The sequence below is a fragment of the Pleurodeles waltl genome, chromosome 6, assembly GCF_031143425.1.
Source record: "Pleurodeles waltl isolate 20211129_DDA chromosome 6, aPleWal1.hap1.20221129, whole genome shotgun sequence".
NCBI classification, from domain to species: domain Eukaryota; kingdom Metazoa; phylum Chordata; class Amphibia; order Caudata; family Salamandridae; genus Pleurodeles; species Pleurodeles waltl.
The window spans coordinates 1,054,257,566-1,054,284,995 of record NC_090445.1 but is presented as its reverse complement, the minus strand read 5'-3'; the positions used below and the strand labels follow the sequence as shown (position 1 = coordinate 1,054,284,995).

At 43.3% G+C, this 27,430-nt stretch overlaps 1 protein-coding gene across 1 annotated transcript in view; it reads left to right on the top strand.

Annotated features, from left to right (window-relative positions):
* Positions 1-27,430, top strand: part of GPR153 (G protein-coupled receptor 153) — a 592,988-nt gene that overhangs the window by 497,191 nt on the left and 68,367 nt on the right. The window contains exon 4 of the mRNA XM_069240009.1: positions 10,126-10,315. Coding sequence (XP_069096110.1) covers positions 10,126-10,315 — 190 coding nt within the window. The remainder of the gene's footprint in view (positions 1-10,125; positions 10,316-27,430) is intronic.

The window sequence follows — 27,430 nt, the reverse complement described above, 5'->3', positions numbered from 1 at the left end:
AAGAGGTGGTACGACCTCCTCTACCGGACCAAGGAGAGGGTGGCAGAACGGCTCCGGGAGATGAGAGGCACAGGATGGGGACCATCTGCCATACCACCACCCACACCCCTGGAGGAGAGGGTTGAGGAGACCCTTGAGCCGGAGGCTGTCACTGGAATTGGAGAACTGGACACCTCTGAGCCCGGACCATCAACCGGTGAGTACCATGTAATATGCTTGTACCCCCATCAATGCCATACCCCCACCCACCATGTACACAGGGGCATGCACAACCAAGATAGCTCCATTTCAGAGTAGCAAACACCAGAATGATGCATTATGGGCAATGTAGTCAAGTAGGCATTTCATAGGCAATTGTTTATTAGGAAGTTTTTAACTGATAATAGACACTGACAGTGTGTTCCCCATGTCCCACAGGTCTCCCACAAGACACCCCCACCAGCCCAAGCAACCATGGTGCCAATGGTCAGCCAGCACAGAGAGGAGACAACAGGACCAGCCACCACTCCCACCTGCACCACCAACACCATCCCCTCTCTGGAAACACCTGTTGCAACAGTGGTGTTGGAGGGGAAACGTCCTTTATGCCGAAGTTTTGATAACGAAGTCGTGGTTAACGAAAGCGGGAACAACGCTTTCTTTAACCACGACTCCGTTATTTTGTGCATTAACTACGCATGTTCTGAACAACGAACATGCGTGGTTAAGGTACAAAGAAAGGAGTCGGCTAAGGAGGACGATGCAGGTGACGAGGGGACGACTAAGGTAAGTGGGGGATTTTAGGTTTTGGGGAGGGGGTGGGGGTTCAGGGGGTTTTAGGTTTTGGGGCGGGGTTGGGGGGGTGGGGCGTTTTTTGGTTTTGGGGAGGGGGTGGGGTTCAGGGGGTTTTAGGTTTTGGGGTGGGGTTGGGGGTGGGGCGTTTTTGGTTTTGGGGAGGGGGTGGGGGTCGGGGTTTTTAGGTTTTGGGGTGGGGTTGGGGGGGGGGGGTGAGGGATGCTGGATCAATGGTGCCTATTACTAATGCCTTTACAACGAAATATCGTTGTTAAGGCATTCGTGGTAAAGGCGTTAGTAATAACAACGAGGTCGGTGTTCCGACCTCGTTGTTAAGGCACTAGTTGTTTCGGAAGTCGGTGTTCCGTCGTATAACCGTGTTGGAGCCTGCACCAGGTACAAGCCAAAGTGCCACATCAGACATTACAGGGCCTCCACCGCTGCGCAGGCGACGCAGGCGACGCAGGATGACAACAGCAGAGGAGCAGGCAGAGTCAGGGCTTCCCTCCACAACACCAACGGAGGCCCAACTGCTACAGGGTCAGCACCTGCAAAACCAACAGTTAAGGAGGATTAGTGGGGTATTGCAGCGCTTTGAGAGGAACCATGCCAACAGCATTCAGCAGGTGCATTCAGAACTGCAGGTCATTGGGAACAACACAGGTGACCTTGCACTGTCTATGCGCGAACTGATGGCTGGACTGCTAACGCAGAGTGACAGTGCACGGCGCAGGGACCGCCAGCTGCTGCAACGCCTGGACGGGATGGTCTCCTCTATCGTTAGGCTGGCAGTTAACACAACTGGGCTGTCTAGGAGAACAGTCGGCCTCCAGGTTGACATGGGCCACTTTGCGGGTGATGTGGCACGGGGACTGGGCCGGATCACCCATGCAATAGACCTAATGGAGGCACGGCAGGTGTCCAGGGCCACAGGTGACACCCCACAAGACAGTGAGGAGGGCTCCACTGTCAGCAGTGTCTCTGCCGGTGACACCAGGGTGCTACGTAGTGGGAGCACAAGGCAGAGCACTGCTGACCCACCTAGTACCAGCCAGGCTGGCCGAGCCCGCCGTAGGGTGTGAGCTAAACACTGTCCCTGGGGTTGGGGCACATGATGGCAATGTGTCCCATGCCAGGTGGACTATTGAAGGCACTGAACTGTTTTTTCTTGTATATAGTTTGGTTATTTGCACTTCTTAAATCATTTGTTCTTTCCACTTAACACATGGACTGTTTGTTCTATTGGTGAGTATGGTAGAAGTTGGCACGTACCTTCCAAAGTATTGGTTTGCAATGTGTTCCCGTCTCAGTCTGCCTTGATTTGCGATACTCCTATCCCCATGATGGCGATGTGGTTGCTCTTGCTCTTCATCCTCCGAATCTGGGTCTTCAGGGGTGAGAGGTAGCCCACGTCGGGTGGCAATGTTGTGCAGGATAGCGCATGCGACAACTATTTTCAATGCCGTTTTTGGGGTACACTGGAGGGCACCTCCACTCCGGTGGAGGCATCTGAACCTTGCTTTCAGCAGTCCGAAGGTTCTTTCGATGATGTTCCTGGTCCTCTTATGTGCACTGTTGTATCGCCTCTCGCATTCATTGCTGGGTGTTAAGTACGGAGTCAGTATCCATGGACGTAGTGCATATGCACTGTCACCTGTTGGGCACAAAACGTACACTGTTAGCAAGGCAAGGGTGGTTTGCACATTGATCTGTGTACATGTCTTCAAGGTGTATTCAGCTCTACCTAGGAGGTATCCGTCTCCAAACTCCCCACGTTCCAGGCGTTGGTGTATCCCACTGTGCCTAAAAATGTAGGAGTCATGAGTACTGCCTGGAAACTTAGCAACCATGTCAGTGATGACATAATGGGCGTCACACACCACCTGAATATTGAGTGAGTGGGTACACTTCCTATTGCAGAACAGATATTTCAGGTTTGCAGGAGGGCATATTTGAATATGTGTCCCGTCTACACACCCTATGACATGGGGGAAGTTTGCAATCCAGTAAAAGTCCAACTTGGTGCTGTTAATTTCTGCCTCATTGCTGGGTAGGTATATGTATCGGGACATGTGTGTGAGTATGGCATCTAGGAATGCCCTGAAGAACCTTGATAGTGCACTTTGGGATACCCCACCTGTCACAGCAATGACCCCCTGATAGCTACCCGAGGCCAAGAGGTGCAGTGAGCATAGCACTTGCACATGCGTAGGGATGGCGCAACCGCGCACAGTCTGGTGTTCTAGCTGTGGTTTGAGTAAATCTATTAAATCTAGTATAGCTGCGCTGCTAAGTCTATATTTGTCATATATTTCCTCCTCAGTTTGCTGGAAGAGTGTCTGCCTTGTTCTGTAAATCTTCTCCTGTCTCTGGCTCCTCCTCCTCCTCTGCTGGACTGCGTGGGCTCTCCTCCTCACTGCTATCAGGTATATCTCCGCCATCTTGAGTAACCCAGATGCCTTCTGGGTCTCCTTTTATACTTTGGTAATGGTTACCACCTGCTCTGAGTTAGTGGTAAATTGGAAGTGCAAAATCGGGCTTTTTGCGACTAGTCGCAATTTGCGAGTTGCTATTGCCTATGGTTTGCGACTCTCAAATTGCGACTTCCTATTTGCGGGTCGCAAAATGGGGTCGCAGATGTTGCGAGTCGGTACCGGCTCGCATCGCATTTTGCGAGTCGTAAATGGGATTTTTGCATCCCATTTCCGATTTTGCGGGGTCGCAAATTGCGAATCGGGCCATTTGCGACTCGCAAAAGTTTGCTACATCTGGTCCTTAGTGCCATGTGGCCTTCTGTATTTCAGAAAAATGGAATGGAAGATCAGACCAGAGTATGTTTGCACCTTCGGTTTCTTTTTAGGGTCGAGCGCCTGCATGCGCGCTGGACCATGTTGTAATCTCTTTATGGGCTTCTAACCATACCCATGTCACGCCCCTCACTTTCATTAGTTCGTGGGTTTGCCTTTTAAAAATGGATTGATTCCATTTGTGAAAGGCATGCATACATCATGCCTTTTCCGGTGTTTAGCCCTCCTCAAGTGCACTGGTAAACTACTGAAAACATACAAGGCTCTGTGTTCTCATCTGGTTTCTGGACTATTTTATCTTTTCATTTCCTGCGTAGCGCGATCTCGCTGCACAGAAGTCAAGTGCTTTGACATCGACCCTGTTACATGGATACTTGCACCCTTGCCAGTTACATGGATAATTGCACTTTTGCCGGTAACATGAATAATTGTCCTTTTGCTGATAAGTTTCAGTGCGAACGAACTTCTGTTTCCCTTTTCTGTGTCCCCTTTACACTCATGGCGACCATTGACTTAAATATGTGAAACTGTTTTACTTTTCATTATTAGTTTAAGTGGCATGAAAAGTCCAGTTAGGAGATTATAATGCTAATAGCTCTAACGCAAGCAAAAGCGAAACCCGTTGCATTGCAAATGCTTGTTTGAAAATGTCATTGTTATCTCTGGGCACATCGAGTTTAGCTTACTCACTGGAACAGTCAGGTTTCGTTACCCAGTTCTTGTCTGGGAAGAGCAGTTTACCACGGCTACATACCCCTGCGGGGTCTCTCCCACCGAGTAAATATCGGTAAGCTACTTCTGCATGATTTGATTCATTCTCTTGCACTTGGCCACTTCACCGCATACTCGAGGGCATTTCAATTTGTATTTTTTTGTGTTTAGTACTTATAGCGCAGCATAAAGTCTGACAGATAAGTAGGCTCTGGTTTTTGGCTTTTGAACGCTGGCATACATTCCTGCCATTCGTTTGTAAGTAATCCTTAGCTTTTTAAATGTTACTTAACAGGAAAGGGGTCTGTTGGACCTGGCCCTTGTAGCAGGTTCATCCCCTGACTTTTTGCCTCCTTTCCCCTATTTTTTCTGACCTCTTGCTGTTGGCTGTAGGACTCTGAGTACTTTATCACTGCTGATCAGTGCTAAAGTGCAGGTGCTCTCCCTTCTAAAGTTGGTATGATTGGCTTATACCTAATTGGCATATTTAATTTACCTGTAAGTCCCTTGTACAGTGGTATCTCTATACCCAGGGCCTGTAAATTAAATGCTACTAGTGAACCTACAGCGCTGTATTCGCCACCCACTGAAGTAGCCTTTCAAACCTGTCTCAGGCCTACTAGCACAGGGCCTGTGTGCACAGTTTTCTGCCACAGGGACCTGGCATCTAAATTTACTTGCCAGGCCCAGAACTCCCCTTTTACTACATGTAAGTCACCCCTAAGGTAGGCCCGAACTAGCCCTGTCGGCAGGGTGCTATGTATGTAGAAGGCAGGACATGTGCCAGGTTGCGTGGCCTCTCCTGGTAGTGACAAACAGCCTAACCTGGTGTCTCACTGCTATGAGTGCTGCCTTCTCATAGGATTGCATTAGAAATGCCCTGCCTTATGTGTAGGGGGTATTGTCTGATTTATGAGGGGTAGCGTAGGCATGTTTGGTATGGTTGTAATGGTGATGAGAAATGCTGCTCACTGGTGTAAGTCGATTTATTATTACTATTACAGAAATGCCACTTCTAGAAAGTGAGCATTTCTCTGTGCTTATGACTCTGGTGTTTTGAAGCTTGACTCCAATCTACGTCTGGGCAGAGTGACAGTTGGGCTTTGTGCATACTTTTCAGACATCCTGTACACAGGGAGGGTGGAGGTGTCACAGAGGTGCATCTGCATATTGAATAGTCTTCCTGGGCTGAGAGAAGGGAGAGGTGGGGCACACCTGCATTTGTAAAGTCTGTGCCCTGGCCTCACACAGTTTACCCCCAACTGATGTTTGGAGCCCGTGCTGGAGGAGAGATGGGGCACTCCCAGAACCAGTTGTAACTGGTTGGAACCTCCTCTCCACTGACTTTGTAAACACACTGTAAAACTGACTATAAGTACAGGGGAGTTTCCGCACAATTTGGAGACACTGGAGACATCTCAGAACTGGACACTGACTGCTGGAAGGACTCACCAGGAACCGCCATGGACTGCTGCTACTATGCTGACCTGTGACCTGCTTGGTCACTGTAAGGAATTGCCTGCATCCCCCTTGCGCTGGCCTGTTGCTGGGCACTGCCACCTGTGCTCCTTTTTCCTTGACTTTGTTCCCCAGGGGCAGGGTGCCGTGGCCCCTGACCCCTGCAACTGCATAAAGCATGAGGAGTGCTTCATCTCATTATATAGTGCCTGGAGGGCGCTTTGTTGTGCTTATTTTGAGTGCTTGGAAAGCACTCTGTGTAATTATCCCCAGGTCCTTGGGGGCGCTTTCCTTACATATTTCTAGCGCTTTCCTAGCGCTCTGCCGCCGTGGGAATAGTAGAACGGGTGTAATTTGAGGAGATGTGGCGCTCAGGATGCCAATCCACCCTATGTATATACCGGGGAGCCTCACAAGGGAAACACCCTACCCTTAGAGGTAAACAACCTCAAAACTAAGAAAATGCACAATGAGGGACCCCTAAAGTAAACAAAGAGAATTTAAATATACAATTCACATGGAAAATAGTTACATATATCAGTCCACATTGCACCAAACAGGTCCTGGAGTCAACCAGTAAAGTCAATCGATAAGTCCAAAGTTTATTCAGAATGTGATTTCACATTAGACAGTCTGAAATCCAAAGAGATTTGTACTTCCAGCCTTCCAGCCAACACGTGTTTCGTCTTAGGAATTGTTTACATCCCTTACGACTTCTTCAGGGCTTATTTGTCCAACAACACTTAAGCAACAAACGGTAATGCCAGTTAATCCGAAACAAATGTGCTCCAACGTATAAATTATCCAAATGGAAGTTCCGATCTACCCGATATTCACGATTATCACATCCGTATTCCGAATACCGGCGTCTTCGTGTCAGGACGCCTAGCGTGGGAATCACCGCTGCGACCCAGGCACTACAAATTTCAATTGCACTGAAGACGCACTGCATTTGGTGACCCCTGGACTCCACGGGAAGAAGGAGGAAGAAATCGTGGTGTTGAGGTGCCCCTGGGGGACTGAGGCAATGTAAGAAGTGGCCCTGGGGCACAAGCAGGCAACCATTCCTGGTGCCTGGTGCTTTTGCGGCTGAGTGCTGCAGAAGAGGAAAAGTGCAGCCGAGGATCGTGGTGACCCGGAGGATCGGACGGGATTAGAAGCAGGAGCCACCACCAGTGCTGTGCAGGCAGCGGCCCCTGGAAGGTGCAAAAGCACCCGTTTGTGTAGCAGACTGGGGAGGTATACCTCATCGGAGGTTCCCCAGCAGCCGAGCCTCTCCCCCTTTGCCTATCCCCTTGGCTTTTCGAATCGGGGGAGGCAGGCCTCAGGGGAGATCCCTATCTTTTGCCCCAATCGTTGTGGTTTGCTAGTTTTGCCCCCCCTTGTTGGAGGGCCGATTGAGGCCCAAGGGGGTCTCAGAGAACGCCGGCCCCAGGAGGGACCTGATTTTAATATTGTCACAAAGGGCGGGTGGGGTGGAAGCCTCATTGGAGGTTCCCCATGCCGGTAGGCCCCCTATTGTTCTTTTGGGGCATTGTTGCCCCCCCCTTTGTTGGAGGGCCAATGGAGGCCCGGGTGGCCCCAAAGATCGCAGGCCCCAATGGGGGCCCATTATAAACCTAGATGGGTGCATGTCACCCCCCTCCTCCTCTAATCATCGCGAGGCCCCCATTTTCACGCAGAGGTGTGCCGGGGGCCCCTTTGTTCGCTGCTGGGCAATGGAAGTGCCTTTTCATCAGGACAAACAGGTGATTTGAAAGGCATCCCTACTTGACTTTATGGATTTATATGCTAACCTGTTTGCCTTATGACGAGTTACATATATGTTTGCTAATGTTCCTTTTATGGACATGCTTGGCTAATATTTTTTCATGACTTGCCATGTGTTTTATTATGTTCCTGATATGGGTGTTTATGATATTTCTATGACAAGTGCATGTGTGTAATAATGTGATTCCTGACTACTGCTTATGTTGCAGAATACTAAGTAACCAGTGTGTTATATGTGACTACTGCTGGTTCTGCAGAGTAACTAATGTGTTACGTTCTGACTACTTCTAAGGTAGCGGGATATTACTGACATGTTGTGTTTGGTCTAATAATTGCATTGTGTACATACAGTATATTTTCATATAACTTGGTGTTGTGTTTCCTTTGTGGTGGGGATAGTGCGTCATATGTGTTGTGTGTGTTGCGCAAACGCTTTACACACTGCCTCTGGGACAGGCCTGACTGCTCGTGCAAAGCTACCAAGGGGGTGAGCAGGGGTTATCTTGGACGTGCAACTCCCTTGCCCTGACTAGAGTGGGTGGATTCTGCCTCGCTCAGGTGCATACCCTAGCCAACCAGAAAACCCATTTCTAACAGGGTCACAATTGTCTTGGCCCTTGTGAGACATCTAGAACCCTTGAGCAGTTGGTTTAATAGACAGCTTGATTTATTTGCGAGCATCCATTCTAGGTCTTTTCACTTTCTCTTAGATTTTGTGGGTGTATTTCACATGGAGGGCAGATTTGATTCTAAGGGTTGTGAGCATGTTAGCACATGGTAATAGAGGTACTTATGCACGCCTAGCTCTCCACTCAGTAGTCTCTTTCTGCGCACAGAGTTCTGTTTTTATAATGCTGATGGTACTCAAAATGGGATATTGTATTGTTATCTACTAGCAGTATTACTAGTATGTGTCTGTCATAGATAGCAGCCTGTGAAAAATGTTTCTCCTTGTTCCATGTTTTTGGTTCCAGTCACCCCTGAAGAAGGGACATTCTGGTCCCGAAATACATTGGGAGTTTTCTACCGTCTAAAACTTCAAAGGAAAAGGCAAAACAATTGTTATACACCTTTGTGTTTGCATTAATATGACATGGATTGTTGTATTCATTTATATTTTATGTCGGCCCATTGGGACCTGATGATCATTGTCCTGAGAAATACAAAGTGTGTTTAAAATATAATTTTCCATTTAAGTGCTTGTTAAATTTGAAGAAATTTGGTTTTCAGCTGTGTGCACTGTCTCCTGGTCACCGTTATGGCTTGTTGGTTCTGAAATCTATTGTTGTGGGGCTGGCAAAGCACACTACAGTGCGACACAGACTAATTTAATGAATTGAGTTGTAGCATGATAAAAAGTTTACATTGTTGATATCGGTGTGCATTATACACTGGCTTAAAAGTACATCTATTGTGTGCCACCTTTAGCCAGTCCTAGATTTTCGCCAACTAAACTCTACTTAGTGGTCTCTGAAAAGCCTATAGTTATAATGGGTAAAGCAGATAATGGGAAAATAAGAAATTCCTAGGGCCTAATAAACAAAGGTAAACTAAACCTTCGGAGTATGTTTGCTCTTTTTTCATATTCACAAATTACAATTTAATAGTATATTCATGACTGCAGAGACTCCACAGTTGGGGCAGAGAGCTCATCACCCAGGTTAAAGCATTATAGCTTCCAGACAGGTTTTTTAAAACAGTAACTCTACTGCTACTCACTGCTCTATTCCTTTTCCCACTAAATGCTCCTGTGCATCTCACAGGTTTTAGCATGCCTTGTTCCGCATCAGAACGGGAAGGAACTCTATCATGAAGCATGCCATCAAGGGGTATACCTAGTGGGTAAAAGTTCCTTAAAACAAAAGGATTCTTTTCTCCTTAGGTTGACGGGAGGATTCTTAGATGGATCCAATAGTGTTGGGCTCAGTAGTTCGTGTAAAGTTCAATGTGTACGCTGTCTTCTTTGTAATCATTTTTTGTTACATTATGAAGAAACTGGCGATGGAGTTGTTCCAATTTGTGGGTGAGGGCTAGTCTCAGGCTCACTGGACACTAAATGTAAAAAATCTCATAATCTCATACACCTGTGTACAACAGTCTCTGTGTGGATATTGCTTTGTGGGATAGAAGATCAAAAATGCATAGATAATAGTTTACTGCAAATAGAGTGAATTGCTGGCATCTGAACATGAAAGTGCTGGGATCCTTCTCACTGGATTACACCGCACTGGGTAACATGTGGAGATGCCCTCAATTATCATTCAACTCTGTATAGACATCAGCAGGCATATTGACTAACAGTACTAAACTCAGTCTATTCATTAAATGTAGCCAATATTTTCTTTCCCAATTCTGGATCTGTTGTACTTTAGAAGATCATATTACTATTCCCATCTCAAGTTATGGCCTACAAGATCTTACTATCTACTGACCCAACCTTCAATGAGTGAACACCTAATCAGTGAGAATGATGATAAACTGCTGTTGGTTTATCAGGCACATTTTCTATTATAAGCACACAAGCTGATTGAATGTAAAGTTCAGAAATATCATGCAGACAATCAATCTCCACATTAGATCTAAATATTTTCTTTTATATTCCTAGGTTGTGAGCTTTGCTAGCTTGAAGTTTGATACATCTTATGACTGGATGGTCTTCTGCGTTCTCTGGTGTTCAGTAGTGCAGACGCTTCTCCTGCCCATGTTACTATGTGCCTGTGATCGATACAGAGCAGATATAAAGGCAGTGTGGGAGAAGTGTGTAGCCGTCATGTCCAATGACGATGCAGATGATGGTAAGTGTTTTTACATGCAGATCCTTTAAGGGAATAAACCGTACTAAAATCATAGTTAAGCTGATAATAGTGACATGGTAAATAACATTGTGTATGTTTCTTATGCATCCTGGAAGAGTTATATTCAAAACATTCTAAACAATAATGTCATACACTGTCATAGCAAAAAAATGCCTTCAAGAATATAGCCTTCTGTAGGATATATGCCTTAATCTGAGTCAATAGAGAAATCATACACAGCTTCCTCACAACCTTTAATGTTCTTTCTAAATATTGTAGAGGGAAATGAAGGAAGGAAAGCATGACGTAGTGCTGTACATATGCATTACATCCAACATAATAGGGGGATCATTTGTTCCCACTGTGTTAGGAATAGTAAATAATAACACTATAAATATAGTTTAAAAGCTCTACAGGATGTTAATATAAAGATTGTTTGTCAGGTTATCAACTATAAAGATATTGTGATACAATAATACCATAGTAATTATGTGGTTGAGTACAGAACCTATAATGGTAGGTACAACAATATTGACAGTATAAATGTCATTAATAAAATGTAGTAAGTACAGAAATAATGAAAACCAAAATATAGACAATATAATGTAAACTATTTTTACAATGAAAGTAGACTTAACCAAAGTTTTGAGTTCAAGATACAGTACATACACAATTTTATACAATAAATCTTGAATTATCATTACTATATCTAAATATTCCTGTGAAAAAATAATAATTTAATTGGCATTTATAAACATCGAAACACATTGTTAAAATATATTAAAATATGTAACAATGTAAAATATTTCTACAAATAAATAATCTTAAAAAATTAAAACACAGTCATTTAAAATTATATTTTAATGAATACAAATATATTTTCCACAACTGTAAACTAATTATTAAAATTATGCGTATACATATTTATATTTCTACATTAAACTACATTTAAAAACGTGTTATAGAGTAACAATTTACATATGTTATATATTAACAGGTATCTTTTAAACAGTTTAAAAAATATGTAAAATTGTTATTTCCAATTTCTCATGCATTAATACCCCAATATATATGTAAATTAATCTTCCTTATTACAATACATTTTCCAGTCAGCTTCACAAAAAGAAAAGTTTGTATTTGTTTGTTACAATATGTGTATAAATAAGTTAATTAATATTGATATTAATTAAATAAATTATTATCATATACCTTTAACCTAATACACTACCCATCTAACCCTCCTATGAAATTATAAATAATGAAAAATGTAACATTAAATAAGAATGTTAAAACTAATATACTTGGGTATAAATTACTTATAGAGTAATATTTTGTATTAAACTATCCATCCATTCCCCCAATAAAACCAACAACCCCAAAATTTTGATTGTAGAAATATTTCACAACAAATAATTATAATTTAAAGCGTTTCTTAAATTAAGTGCTTACTAAAGAAAAGTCACATTACCTACCATAAAATGTTAGTATAGTACATTTTAAACTTCAATATTTTTCCAATCATTAAAAAAGCGATATACTCGCACTTAATATTGTGTCCCTCAATATTTTTGCACTACCAATAGTTTGACCACAATATTATGCTCAAACAACATTTTGGAGTCAATATTCATATAGAACATCATCCAAATTGCATCTTATGCTTGCCTCTTTGTTTTTAAATCTGACCTTAAAGTTTCTACCACGTCATATTACAGCTGTACATCTCGTCATATTTGAGATGTTACTGCTATATATATATATATTTATATATATATATATATAGTATATTCCACAATACTGGAGTGCTGAGGCTGTGGCTTGGCGGTCCGAGCCAGGCTCCAGTAGCCCCCAAATGAAACCACAATTTCCTCTAAATCCAGGAAGACTCGGACACCCTGGAGGGTGCTGAAATGCAGTTATATATTAAGGAGAAATATGACTTCACATCCAGCACATTTCAGCTGTGCAATTGGTCAGGAATGGCATGTGAGAAACAAACACACTCCTTAATAGTGTCTAACATAGAAAAAGGACAAATCCTCCAAAACGTGCTCAGTGAACAGTGCAAGTGGCTGCCATGCGTAAACAAAAGTTGTAAAGAAAACAGCAGTGTACAGAAATGAGAGACGAGTTAGTCTAAGGTAAAAAACAGTGATTTCATTAAACCATGATCACAGTAAATATAATACTCATACCCAAAATAAACAACTTATTAATAGTCAATAAAATATAATGCATAGTTCAAACAGCATGATAGTAAGAAACGTACCTTCCATGCCTACCCTCTACGTACTCTGAGTCTAGCTGCACCTACTAAGGAAATCTACAGAGTAATTGCTGCCTTAATGGTGAATAGATCGTAACTGTTATCAATAACATGTATATAATAAAATGAATTTGCCACCAAAAAAGGACAAGTAATGAGTCTCAAAGTAGATGCGTAGTCCCACAATTGCGCCCAAGTGTGCATAACCTGTTTGATTATACCGCTAGATTGCGAACAGTAATGTATAGTGAAACAAAATCTCCCTGGTTGGCTACTCTGCAAATCACACAGCGTTGACACCTGTGTGCAAAGAAAAAAAAAGAAAAAAATAAAAATAAAGAACATGTTAAAATACTATTTACATACACATTAAAATATGATAAAAAAAACAATTATTGCTTCAAAAAGGCAAAACACATTGTATAAAATGAATCAACCTGTATTGCTGACTAACCGACTCATCATCCCAGATACATCACCATTTCTTCCCTGGAGTTTAGACCGTTGGGGTCTAGTGTATTGAAATCAACAATATATCTGGATTCCAATATCCTCAAGGGCTGCACTCTATCACCCCCGTCTGTCGGGATCCACACTGTCAATCACCGCAAAACTTAACAATTTCTCATTGCCAGAGTGAAGATCATGAAGATGTCTGGCAACTGGATACTGGGTGTCATTATGGGAGATTGCTTTTTTGTGCTCTAACACTCTTTTGCTTGTCCGATGGATAGTGCTGCCTACATACAGCCTCTCCCATGGACATATCAGACAATAGATACAAAATCAGTGTTACAGTTATATTATCCCTTCAAGTGGTATTCTCTTTTACCATTGCCAACTTTAATGCTTCTACAATTGGCACTATTTAAACAAGCTTTGCACTGCATACAACAAAAGAAGCTATTAGGGCCCTGCACCTGTCTAAATGTTGACTGTTGTGTGACCATGTTATAACTCAGGTCATCCTTGAGGGATCTGCTCTTCCTAAAGGTGATCTAAGGCATGTTGTGGATGAATTCAGTTAGCAAAGGGCCAGTCTTCAAAATATGCCAGCTCTTCTTTAATATTTTCCTTACACCTTATGCCTGGTCAGAAAATGTTGTAATGAACCTAACTGAGTCCCGTTTGTCCACATCACAATCATCACTGGGATGGAGCAAACTATCTCTGGAGACTCTCTTTACTTTCTCATATTCCTGGGTTATCGTCTTGGTGCTGTCATCAGTGATGTCATTGACCATGTCATGAGTGATGTAATATGTGAGGTCATAAGCAGTGTAATACGGGAACGCTAGTTATATTTAGCTCAAGTAACTATAACTGCTGAATTTCTATGGTGTTGTACAAGTAAATTCAGAACCTAACTATAACGTCCAACCTTTGTTTTTTTTTTTTCAGTGAAAGAAATAAAAAAAACATATATATATATATGTATATATATATATATATATATAGAAGGTATATTCTTTTGCATTTCTTCATACGAAACCAAAACACCATCCACAATGTTGCCATAAATAGACAGAAATCGACATTTAGAACAAAAACACAATTAACAATAAAAATAACATAGCAAAAATGAAATTGTCGGTGGTGTTTTGAAAATGCAAAAGAATATACCTTCCATGTTGAAAGTGGGTTAGCTTTTCTTCTACGTTTATGAAACTGCAGGATATAATTGCTAAGGGAGATGGGGCGTTGGTACTGATTTTCAGCTATGAGAAAGACCGTAAATGCCTTTTTAATTGTATCATTGGAGTGCTGGCTTTTCCTTTTTCAATACTAACAGAAAGGTATTTGAAAGATATATATATGTAGAGATATATATATATATGTATATATAGTTCTTGGCTTATGTTCCACAGTACAAATAATTCCGTTATTTATATTAGCATCGAGCAGCAATGAGATACCTGGCAAAAATATGTGCAATCTTATATTTAAACAAGAATAGAGCTAATAACTAAAGAACCTAAAGGTTCAGACTATGCTTCAGTGAAATGATAATAATGCAGTAACACAAAAAAGGTTAAAGGAGATGTGCCTTTGACTTAAATGAGTGAAGGAAAACTTGAAGAACACCCATAAAAACAATAAAGAGGAACATCTTCTAAGGTTCAGAATAGGACCAAGCTATTAAACCCCACAAAACAGCATAGTCCAACGGTATATGCCTTTAAGGAATCAAAGGGGGTTCACTGTATCTTGACTTTCAATGTCTTTCAGGGGTCTTTCAGATCAAATCACAATGCAGAGCACTGATTCAACACATGATATTTGTTGCAATGACATCGAACCTAGTGAGTTACTGGAAATCATGCTGGTCCAAGCTCAGTGAGGTTGGCAACTCTTGCTCATAGATGTGCAAATTACAGCTCAAATAAGTAGTACTAGGAAAGAGTTAAGTGTAGTTGTAGATACTGCAGGTCAAACGATAATGCACTGGCTATCTAGGTGACATAAAAGTGAGGTACACCACTAAATTTTGACCTCCAGCGTGAAGATGCCAACCTGCAGCACAAAGTGGTCAAGGTGACTGGCATAGCTACAACAGTAATACTAAAACTGAGCATAGTAGCCTTCCTGGGATGATGGGGTGATGCTGACTCAGTGTTGGTGGTCCAAATCAGTGGTAGCACTAATTGGAAAGTTTGTAAAGGTAAAGACTGGCTTACCAGTGTTGGGAAGTGAATTATTGATAAGGGCAGGTAAGTACTTACACTTAGCAATAGGCCACTAACCTCCACTTAGGTCCAGTTAGGTCTCAATAAATTAAATCCAGCTCCACCCTTGGTAGCTTGGCAACAATTGACAAGGCGTAACTTAGGAGACAAGTGTGTAAAGCATTTAAGAAGCACAAAACAGTAAATAAGTAAAACACAAAACACAATAAAAAACCATCACCAGTTTATAAACATAGAGAAAATGGTTATCTTGAAAATGACACCAAAACAAATAAAATTGGATAAGGGGAATCGGAGAATTGAATTTTTAAAGAATTTCTGTTTTCTAGCGCATAAAAATAAAAAGCGCCAATCTGGTCATCTCATCGCACCTCGACCGGGGCAAAGTAAAATTTTAAGGCCGTGATGGAGCCCTGCTTGGCTACAGCAAGCGTGGGGCCTCGGTCAAAAGTTTACCTTCAGACTTAGTTGTTTTCTTGAAGATTTTCTTCAGCAGGACAATGTCGCCAGTCTGATCCTACCTTCCTGGAGTCCTTCCTCGAATACACGTCGCAGGAGACCTCGGTGAAGATTTCTACATTTGGACTTAGACAATTTTTCGAGATGGAAATCCTTTGACTGGGCTAAACCTGAATCTTGATCCAACCTCCCTGGAGCACTCTTCAGATACACTGATCGGAGGTCCAGTCAACTTTCTACATTCGGACTTAGGCGGTCATTCCAACTTTGGCGGGCGGCGGTAGCATTCCAACATTCCCGCTGGGCCGGCGGGCGCTAACCAAGTTAGCGCCCGCCGGCCCAGCGGGAATTAGGGCCGCAACACAGGAGCCGGCTCCGAATGGAGCCGGCGGTGTTGCGGCCGTGCGACGGGTGCAGTTGCACCCGTCGCGCTTTTCACTGTCTGCTATGCAGACAGTAAAAAGCTGGCCGGGGCCCGGTTAGGGGACCCCTGCACTGCCCATGCCAGTGGCATGGGCAGTGCAGGGGCCCCCAGGGGCCCCAAAACACCCCTTACCGCCAGCCTCTTCCTGGCGGTGAAAACCGCCAGAAACAGGCTGGCGGTAAGGGGGTCAGAATCCCCAGGGCAGCGCTGCTTGCAGCACTGCCCTGGCGGATTCGCCCAGCCGGGGCAAAAACGGCGGGAAAGCGCCGGCCCCGGTTTTCCGACCGCGGCTTTACCGCCGCAGTCAGAATGGGCTTTGAAGCACTGCCAGCCTGTTGGCGGTGCTTCCGTCATTCTGCGCCCTGGCGGTCCAAGACCGCCAGGGTCAGAATGACCCCCTTAGTCTCTTTTTTGGAGATTTTCTCCTGCAAGTCAGCCCGGGTCACGGTTGAGGCGAGCCAGCTAGAGTTGCAGCGGCGGGTCAGTCCCCTTATGGAGCTTTTTTCCTAAACATTCTCTGATCTTCTCCAAACTTCTGGATCTTCTTCCAGAAGGTATTTTAAGGTCTTTTAGGAGTTCACATCCCACCTCTACATTCCAGAAGCTCTGAGCTGCTCATGGAGGGTGTGGACTACAAGTCCCAGAATGCACCTGGTGCCAATTGGCCACTGGACAGTGGTCAGCTAGTCAGTTTCTTCAGGAGTTGGTGCATGGGATTCTGGTTAGCAATTTGTCACCTGTAGCAAACAGGGAGTCCCTCCTTGAACCAGCTGAAGCCAGGCAAAGTCCTTCTTGTGGTGAAGCCCAAGTGTGCAGCTGATGCAGTCCTTGAGAGTGCAGTGTCCAGGTGCAGGTGAGGGGTCCAGAAGGGCAGTCCTTCTTCTTCTGATGTTCTTCCTTGTAGGGATCTGGTAGGGATGTGAGGTGTGGGTGGAGCTTTGCCATATTTACCATTGCTCCTGGGTGAGAAACGGGAGGTTCTGGGTCTCCAATTTGATCGAGGGTCCTTCCCCCTGTGATGGCCACTTCCTGGGAAGTGTGTCAAAAATCAATCCCAGGGAGCAACATTCTTCAAAAATCCATCATGGCTAAAACTGATTTGTGGAGGTTTCATCTGGCTGAGTCCACCCACTGGTGTGGCTAAAAATCTTAAACATACCCCTCTCCTGCCCTCTCCTGATCTAATCAAGAGGGCACCTAATTGTCTGGGATTGCACGGTGTAAGGGAGGTGCTGGGTTGCTCCAAATGTCCTTCCATGTCTTTGAAGACCAGTTTGTTAGCCCCCCCTTCCTGTTTCCCCATCTGCTTAGGTAGTTCTCCTCCCCCAGTAAAAGTTTTTGTGTTCCGTCCAGGCCACTTCACACCTCATCAAGGTAGCCTGGCCAGACTGCCAGAGGCTGACCAATCAGAGAAGGGCACTACAGAGCCGAAGTTGGCAACTTTTCAGGTAGAGTTTAAAACTCTCTATGTTAAATCCAACAATTGTAAGTTGTGAGATTTATTAACACAATTAATTTGATAACAACCTCGATCTGACACTTAAGGGGATTTTTTTTTAATCAAAATAAAGTCTCCCCATTTTAGCTTATGGAGGCCATTCACTACAGTGAGGCAAAAACGAATTTGGCTATTTTATCTCACCAGGGCTTATAAATCAATTTTTATAAGGTCCCTGTTTATAGTTACAAGGCACCCAACCCTAGGGGCACATAGGGCACACCTTAGGGGTGACCTATATATAAACATAAGGTTTTTATGACTTTGGAAGTACTTTTAATTCCAATGTCGAATTTGCATAGAACTTTAATTTAAAAGCAGCCAGCAAGGCAGGCCTGCCTTTAGAATGGCCCTGGGCACCTCAGCAGTATGCTGGCGTCCCTAAACATACATGCCCTACCATATACTAGGGACTTATAGGTAGGTTGACATAGGCAATTATAAGTAGCCTAATTTGCATGCTTATTTTATACAGAGCGCAGGCCCTAGGACTGTTTAGCAGTACAGAGGGCACCATCCGAGTCAGGAAAACACCAGCAAAAAGTGAAAAATGGGGGCAAAAATTAGGGGGCCTCTGCAATCAGCCCTGCTTTCTCATAACCAGGAATGTTGCTGTTGATCTTCAGATCTGTTTCTACTGTACATGTTTGCAAGTATTATGTAGCCAGCTCTCACTTTGGGTCTAAAACTCCTTCAGCAAGCAGTCTTAACAAAAGAGACAGGTCCACATATCCCTATGTAACAGGTTTGGAAACTGTATTTCTGTTTCTGAAACAAATTCCATGGCAAATAGATTTAAGGTGTTATGATTTTGCTTAGTATTTAACTGTAGATCTTTGTGCAGTAAGCTTGTAATCTTCCCCTTTTCCAGTGCTCTTAGCTGGTTCTGAGGGGAGAGCCAAGTAGGGGAAAAATTAAAAGATGAACTAACATCTCCATGGGTAGGTGACACTAATCTAATTTGTAAACATTACTCATGAACCGTAGTCCACATTTCACTTTACAGTGATGATGTCTAGCTCAGTTCTCCAAAAGTATTTGGTAAATTGCTATCCACTGTTGGCATGGGACACCTATAGGGCCAATTAACTCTCCTTCACTTCTCAATTACACTCACTACGAAATAATTGGCTCCAGTCAACTTTAAATGAATTCTAGAGCCTTGTGCCAACCCCAATTAAAGTAGTACTACAGCAGAAGTCACTAATCATAGATTTTTTGGAAGAGTCCCTGGCAGAAGACAGCCAGGAAATTGAAGAAATCATTCAATGGCTTGATTCAGCCTCTCTGTCCATTGGTTTGCAGACAGTAACTAGTCAAAGGAAAGTATTTTTTGGCAGTCTTTTTAACCAATTTTTCCAAACGTGAGGTGTAAATTAGGGCCTCAATCTGTGATCATAATTTTAGGCAAACTATGGAGTCTAAACACATTGTTATGGAAGACTCAAGCCAGATCAGCTACTCTAGGCAACCCTTTTAAGAGCGCAAAATGTCTCAACTTTGTGAAATACTCTTCAACAACCAACAGAATGTGGAATCACTGTGACAAGGGCAGCTACACTACAGGTTTCATTGATATCACTGACCAGGGTTGAGTAGGAGCACAGAGTGTGTACCTCAAACCTGATGCTGGAGCATAGATAGTCTTAGCTTGAGCATAGCTAGCACACTTTCATCCAAAGTTCTTTACAGAGATTGGCCCACCAAAAATGTATTTTTAATAGTTCTAACATCTTTCTTTGTTCCAGCTGCCCAGACACTGGTAGGTTATTATATAATTTCATGACCTGAGGTTGTTAATATGTTTGTGCAAGACGTAGAACTGATTTGTGGACATTCATCATGGAGCAAAAACTGGCACACTTTTGCCTCTGGTCTTTGCACTGCAGTGATTGCTGTTTTCATTTGTTTTTTTTTTGTTTTTTTTCTGGGGGTGCCCCCGTAGCACTGCTCCCCTCTCCACCCTGCCTGTTCCCATTTTGCCATCTCCAACTGCAGCACTGGTTATTTAGATACTGCAATGTAGGCAGCAAAATGTCCACCACCAAAAATAAAGTGGCAAAAAAACCACATACCCATAGAATTTCCTTTCTGTATAATAAACTACCTACGTTTGTACTTCCTCCAGAGTCCTGTTGTCACCACTGTTCTAAATTCACTTGTCTTTGTTGAAAAGAGCTCAGTAGTAGAAACTTGTATATATCATGTGTGAAATTGATGGTGATAGGTAGGATAAAGGGAGTAAGGGAAGGTCTTCCTAGTACCTCTCTCTGCCTAGTTCCTATGCTTACTTTGTTGATTCCCTGGTCTGTAGGTCGCTTTATATTGCTATCAAGAGAAAAAAAGGCACAATCGAACATAATGGGTATTTCAATATTTCATGGATTACAAGTTTTTATATTATTATTTTATGACTTGCGCCTTCAACATACTATCTCCAAAGAGCAAAGGCTGCCTTGAGGGCCAGTAGTTCTGTTCTTAATCATAAATTGTGCAGTTACATTGAAATGAAGATAAGGTTTACGAGTAATAGACAACGGGATATACAGGTTCCAATTCTTGGCCACTTTGTGAAATGAGTGCCCTCAAAGCAAAGACCAAAGCATCAGTCTCTTCAATAAAGGGAAGTTGCGTATTTGATGTCTTAAAATAGGACCAGTGGTAAATATTGTATAGAGAGTTTGAAAAACCTTTTCCTGAGCTTCTCACCAGGGCAACTGGTGTGTTTTCTGAGATAACTGTACTCAATAGTTTGTAAATGATAGAAAAACTCTTCATAAAATGTTCCATACCCATATCAATGCTGATGCCTTTCTCTGATGTCTGGAAGCTTATCAAAGTAGCTTGTATAGCTTCAAACCTAGAGTTCTCTGCCTGAACATGTTAAAAAGTGTCTTCTTTGGCTGGTAAGGATTCATTTCATAGGTAATCGATTTTGCTTTAAGTTGTTAGAATAAATCAAGATGTTATCCAAATATACAATCATGAAAGATTATAAAAGTCCTCAAATTATATAATTAATAAGGATCTAGAAGGCTACTGGGAAGTTACAAACCAAATGGCATGACTTGTACCTATTGCGACCTTATCTCCTATCAATTGCAGTTTTCCACATAACCTCCTGAATTGAAATCAAACTATAGACCAGTCAAAGATCCAATTTTGAAAAATAAATGTGTGTTTTATTCATTTGGTCTAGGAGAATTGTTATAAAGGGCAGAGGCTAAAATGTTTTAATGGTGATTGCATTTAAATTGCGGTGGTCAATGTATGATCTGTATTCTCCATTATGTTTTGCCTCTTCCGATGTTTAGCCCACCTCGAGCGCACCGGCAAACTACTGAAAACATACGAGGCTCTATGTTTTCAGTATGGTTCTGGACTACTTTTTCTCTTTATTTTGTAGGCAGCACGAACTCGCTGGGCAGTAGTTGAGTGCTTTGCATGAAATCGACCCTGTTACATGGATATTTGCACTTTTGCTGGTTACATGGATAATTGCACTTTTGCCGGTTACATGGATAATTGCACTTTTGCCAATATGTTTCAGTATGAGCAAACTTGTTTCCTTTTGTCTGTCTACTTTGCACTCATGGCTCGCTTATGTGAAACTGTTTTACTTTTCGTTTTCAGTGTGGCAAGAAAAGTCCGGTTAGGAGTTCACAGTGCTAATAGCTTTAATTCGAGCGAACGCGAGACCCCTTGCATTGCAAATCCTTGTTAAAAGCTGTTTTAATAACTCGTCCTCTTTAATAGTCAGTGGATACATATGTATGTATGTATGTATGTGTGTGTGTGTATATATATATCTATATATTTAGATATATATGTATATACTCATATATATAGATATATATATAGATATATATTTAAAAAACAAAGGTTACGGGGTATAGTTAGGTTCTGAATTTACTCACAGAAAACCAGAGGAATTCAATAATTAGAGTTATTTCAAGTAACTATAACTTGCAGTCTAAGGTAACTATAACACGTGCCCGTGCCATACACAGCTTTTTCTTCAATAATTTGACTGTTAATGTTTCATTGATATTTTTATTGAAGTTACAAAAGTTGGCATGAGCGCTGTAATATCTGGGGTAATTAACAGTGCATGACCAAGGAGCGAGAAATAGTTACCTTAGACTGCGAGTTATAGTTACTGAAATTATTATTATTCTAACTATAACTGCTGAATTTCTCTGGTTTTGTGTGAGTAAATTCAGAACCTATCTATAGCGCCCTTGTAAACTTTTTTTTAAAGTTAATTTCTATGGATTTTTAAAATTCTGTTTCCTAACTATAACTTCCCTGAAACCTTTGGTTTCTTTTCAGTGATTTTCTATGTTTGTTTTAGCGTAAAGCAATTTTTATTACTGTACCTTAATCCAACTCGGCCGTGCACCCTATAACCACTCTACCCCACGCTGCACATGGCCAAAGACGGGAGTTGGCCACAGGGCCTGTTTGTCTTGGTATGAGAATAAGTTTGAGAATGTGTTTCTGGGTGTGAGAGTGGCTGTGATAATGTCTGTGTGTGTGACATGGGCTGTGAGAGTGTCTGTCTGGGTGTGAGAGTGGATTTGAGAGGGTCAATGTGGGTGTGAGAGTGTCTGATTACACTCCAAAAGATGAAAGATGTATTCACCTCCACAAAGGATTTCAGATGGTTTTTCAATATGGAATCATGAAGTAAACACACTTGTTTTGCCTTAACTAAGCCCAGGAATTAGGATCATTTGTCCTTTCCAGAAGTGGAGCTTCAACTGGGGTACCTGCTATGTTTATATTGGTAAGCGCTTCCTATTGAGGTTCAGTTTCTGTGAAATTAGCATCATGGCCAGAACAGAAGCTCAACTACTCACTTATCCAACAAGAGTCCACAGTTTTGCACAAAATGTCTATGCAACTGGTTAGTTAGTAAGTGCTACCTTGTAGGGTGAATGGCCAGTGTGGGGGAGGGTGGTGTGCCATCCCTCCTCCCCCTGGCTAATTTTGGCCCCAGGGGTCCCTTCCTCCAGAGCCCAGCATTATTAAATGGGGGAGGGGGACTGCATGACCTCCCTCCCTGGGTTGTTTCAGCCCCGGGGACCCATACCCCGGGACCCAGCCTTCAGAAAATGGAGGAGGGGGGCTGCATGGCCCCTGCCCCCAGCCTATTTTGGCCCCAGGAAACCTAAACCCCAGGGCCTGGCCTTCAGTGAATGGTGGAGGGTGGCCACATGGCCCCTGTCCCCTGGCTGATTTTGACCCCAGGGACCTTATCCCATGGGACTCAGCCATCTCTCCTGGGGGTCCTTCAGAGTCTCAAGCCCAACAGTCCCAGCAGGCTCCCCACCTCCCGCAAGAGCAGGCATTGCTGTCACAGAAAGAGAGCTGCTAAACATACAGCTCATTGTCTGTGACAGCAATTGTTTCCTTTGTATGTCTGCAAGAAAAGAAACAGAGGAAACCTCCGCTTTCAGCAAGCAAGACCTGTTTGGTAGCTCTCACGTGCTAGTTGTGCACTTGCACTTGCGCAGTTGTGTTTGCTCTGATTTGGCTGTCAAAGCATGCAGCTATGTCCTGGAGTGGGCACTCAGGGACATACCAAGAACTGGCCTTGGTGAGTTGTGGTCCCCAGGGCCATCATTGGCCCCTCAAGGGGGGCTGCAAAGCCCCCCTCCAGCATTTAAACAACAAAAGAGAGGTGGTGGTCCCCAGGGCTGGGGGTCTGCAACGGACCACCTATCTTCTTTTATTTTAGCCCTGGGGAGGTGGCTGTTCCCGGGGCTTCCAGGGGAAGGTGGCAGCCCCCCGAGGCTGACGGGGGGGCCTCATGGCCCCCCACATGAAATTGAATGCTAGCAGTGGGGAGGTGGAGTTCCCTGAGGCTCGGGGGGGGGGGTCCACAGGACGCCATATTATCATCAAGCAATTTTGCCTCAGGAAGTTGGTGGCCTCTGGGGCACAGGGGAGCAACGCACCCGCACATAATTTTGAATACGAGCCCCGGGAACGTCGTGGTCCCTGGGGCATAAATAAGTCCAGGATGGAGGCCCCATGCGCCCCCTCCTTTATTTTTAAAATGCCCCCTGGACCTGACCCAGCTGGGGGCTTTAGTAAAATAAGCACAGGAGACCACACTTGTTTTTTTCTTGCCACAAACTTGTGACATTAACGCAAATTTGCAGCAAAAATTATTTTTAAAAGTGCTCTTTTGCCCTGGTGGGGTCCCTCTGGGACCCCAGCACCAGAGCTAAGGGGTCAGGGTGTCCCTACTCTGGCCACTTTTCTTTTTTTTCACCTGTTTTAGGGACTCGGCTGAATTCAAGTCCCAAGTTGGCTGCCAACACTTCCTGGTTGAAATGTTGGCAGCCAATCAGAGTTCTGCAGATCTCTGCACAAGTTAGTTATAATTTGTGGAAATTGTCAGGGAGGAGCCGTTGCCCCGGATATAGAAATTTGGATTTCCTTTAATTTCTATTAAACTTCTGAACCAATTTGCACCAAATAGCAAAAAGCATAATCTGTGTACCGAAAGCTATCTTTCTTCCAAATTTGGTATGATTCCATCCAGTGCTTCGAGCTATAGTCGTGTTCAAAACTCCCACAGAAATTAACATGGGAAATGCATGTTTGTTGACCCCTCTTTTTTCAGCCCCTGCTTGATGGATCACTTCGAAGCTTCCCATGTGCATCAAGAATCATGGACACACATTTTTTGGAAAATTTTGTGGAGACTCATCAAATGGTACCAAAGATATAGGCAAGTCAAAACATGCTTTTTCTATCGGAACGTGATCCTAACTATAACTACCTACTAGCATATACTTTTACAAGAGGAATACAAGCATCAGTTATTAAGTCAATAGCATTTTTTTCATGATGAAGGGAATGAGTGTTAGCCCCCTTCCAACTAAACATATCTTGAAAGTCAATGTATGTTTCAGGACATTTTCCTTTGTCCAGTTTCTTCTCTGGTGAGGACACACACATTATGTTTAAGAAGGATATAATAGTTTTTTTGTCTGCCATAATCTTCATAAAACAATAGTTTGTTTTGCTGTATGAGGCACAAACATGAATGACTGGGTTTCCCAGTCAATTGTAGGATGTTGTTGATGTAGTCAAATGGTTCCAAAGACAAAAGAAAAGGTGGGAGCACTGACAGCATTAATCATTAGGAACTCTCTATGCCCTGAGTAGGTAGACATAATTAAGGTCTTAGGGGGTTATTCTAACTTTGGAGGAGGTGTTAATCCGTCCCAAAAGTGACGGAAAAGTGACGGATTTACCACCAGCTGTATTACGAGTCCATTATATCCTATGGAACTCGTAATACGGCTGGTGGTATATCCGTCACTTTACCGTCACTTTTGGGACGGATTAACACTCCTCCAAAGTTAGAATAACCCCCTTAGTTTTCTTGAAAACTGCTTCCGATGTAAGGGTCATTCCATCAATTCCCCTGACTGCTTTTGGTCTTTCTTTGTCTAGTGTCAGAATGTTTCTCTCCAGTTGGTATTCCTGCAACAACCAGTTACCCCAGAGTCTCTTAACACATAAAGTTCGTTTCATCTATCAGATATTATAAGTACTACTTTAATATAAAAGTGTGATGTCTTACTGACAGACTGTTTGGATATAGTTAAGACTGACCTCCATCTGTCCTCTAATGATGAACTTTCTTATTTTTGGAAAATGAGGAACATTTCCTAAAATATTATCCTTACTTGCTGCAGGAAAGGCTCAGTTCTTCCTTAAAACTTGTAAGCCCAGTTCCCTGGGCACCAGGGCACTCACGGGCTACCCCACTCTAATTGCATCAACTGCAGTGTTCCCCACTCGTGTTCTGGGGCCTCAGTATTAGTGGACCCAAAACTGGTTAACCAAGTACTCCTCTCCAGCACTTACTCTCTCAGGGTAGCAAGACAGAGCAGTCCAAGGCTTATTCAAGAAGGTGAGGTGGGTTTAGACATTCAGAATACAGGGTACACTGTAATATCAGCTAATAAGATCAATATCCAGTCTGTGCTGTACTTTTTAAAAAGAAAAGTACGTCAATACATATAAGAGAAATATACTCCACATAAAAATAGGATAAACAGTGAAAACCAGACAACTCTACAACCCTCTGGGCCAGAGTTCTGACCCCAAACAGTAATATAGTGCCTGACCACTAAGCACTATACAGACACAGTTAGCATATGCACACACAGCATTGCATATTACAGACCATGTTGCACAGGATTGCTCCCATTCGCTAGAGCCAAGATACTAATCCTTGTATTCCAATGGTGTATGATGTGAAGTTCAACGTTCCAGATCATCCCCAGAACCTACCACCCAAAAAACAGAAGTGCCTTTCTGTCCTTAGCAAGGACACCACTCTGGTGGACTCAGGGATCTGATCACGGAGGCCTGATGTCTTGGCACAGCTTACTGGAGTCCCTCTAGATCGGTAGCCACTGGCTAGCTGTAGGAGGATATTAGCTGGCCAGAATGCCAGTACACCATTGTACCCCCATATATTGCAAAGAAAAAGGTATGGGGCCTGTACCTGCTACAGATGGTAACTGAAAGTATTGCAGGCTTCAACGGCACAGGGGAGGGGTCTGGACAAAGTTATATCACTTTCAAAGGACTGGTGGAATCAAGATTCCCCATCTAGCTCTGTCTCTGTTGATGTGCTGCAAGCTTCCTTATTTTGAGAGCGGTTTGCAATTTCCTTCCAATCTCATGCTCAACAAGCCTCACAACATAGCTGGTCCTCTACTTTCAGGCTGCTGATTGATCCTTTTGCTGTTTCACAGCTGGCAAATTCCTTCTCAGCAGAATCCTTCAAAGAGAAAACTCTCATATTCAAACACGGTGAGCAAGCTTCCTTGTGTTTACATTGCGGGCCCACAACTGACTTCTGTAGATGCTTGTTAGAACCGAATACCAGTCTTAAACAACTACTGACCACTCAGGCCCCACTTTTATCACCTCTGAATGATAGGTTGATCCAATCAGAGGCTCTGATACTTTTGAACCCTGGGTGCCCCTCCAATCATGAGGCCAAGTGTTTCATACTCACTGCATCTACAAGGCTGAGTTACTGTGCTTCAGGACAGGGTCTTGTTATCAGCCCTGGCTATTCCCCAGAGCGGAATTTTAATTAAGTCCAGGCTAGGAGGCACTGACCATCACCAAACAGAAAAGGGGGAGAGGGTACCTCCTAGCAGTTACTGCAGCTAAACACAGATAAGAGTCAGTGTCTACCCCAAGCCAACCAGAATTTTGCAAGGATGGGGAGGGGCACCGGGAGATGAAATGTCAAGCAGAACAGCTCAGCTCACATTAAACACAATGGCTCACTTCACCATTCTCCCCTAGGGAATCTACTGGCTCTCAAACATAAATCCCAGGTAGAAAAAGGCATCAGGACCACAGGCAAAGAAGATTACACAGACTTGATCAGGAGGGTGGTTAGAATCCCCCCCAAGGATACAGGTAACCCTGACTATAGATTTTTTGCTGCCACCACTGTCAGTCTACCACAGCCTTGGTATAGAGCAGTATCCACTCTCTGTGAAATATGGGTGCACTATGCATGCCCCCCTCAACCTCAGAGCTAAGCGCTATGGTGTCAGTCCATGTAAACAGGGATATCCTCAGTGGAGATAAATGTTTGTTATGTTTACTGCAGTAGGGATACAGAAAGCATACAGGAACTTTTAAGTGACTTGCCTGTAGGCCACCATAGAAAGAAACTGTGTTGGCTTTTTGGTCCATGATGTCTTAAAGGGAGTAGTTGTAA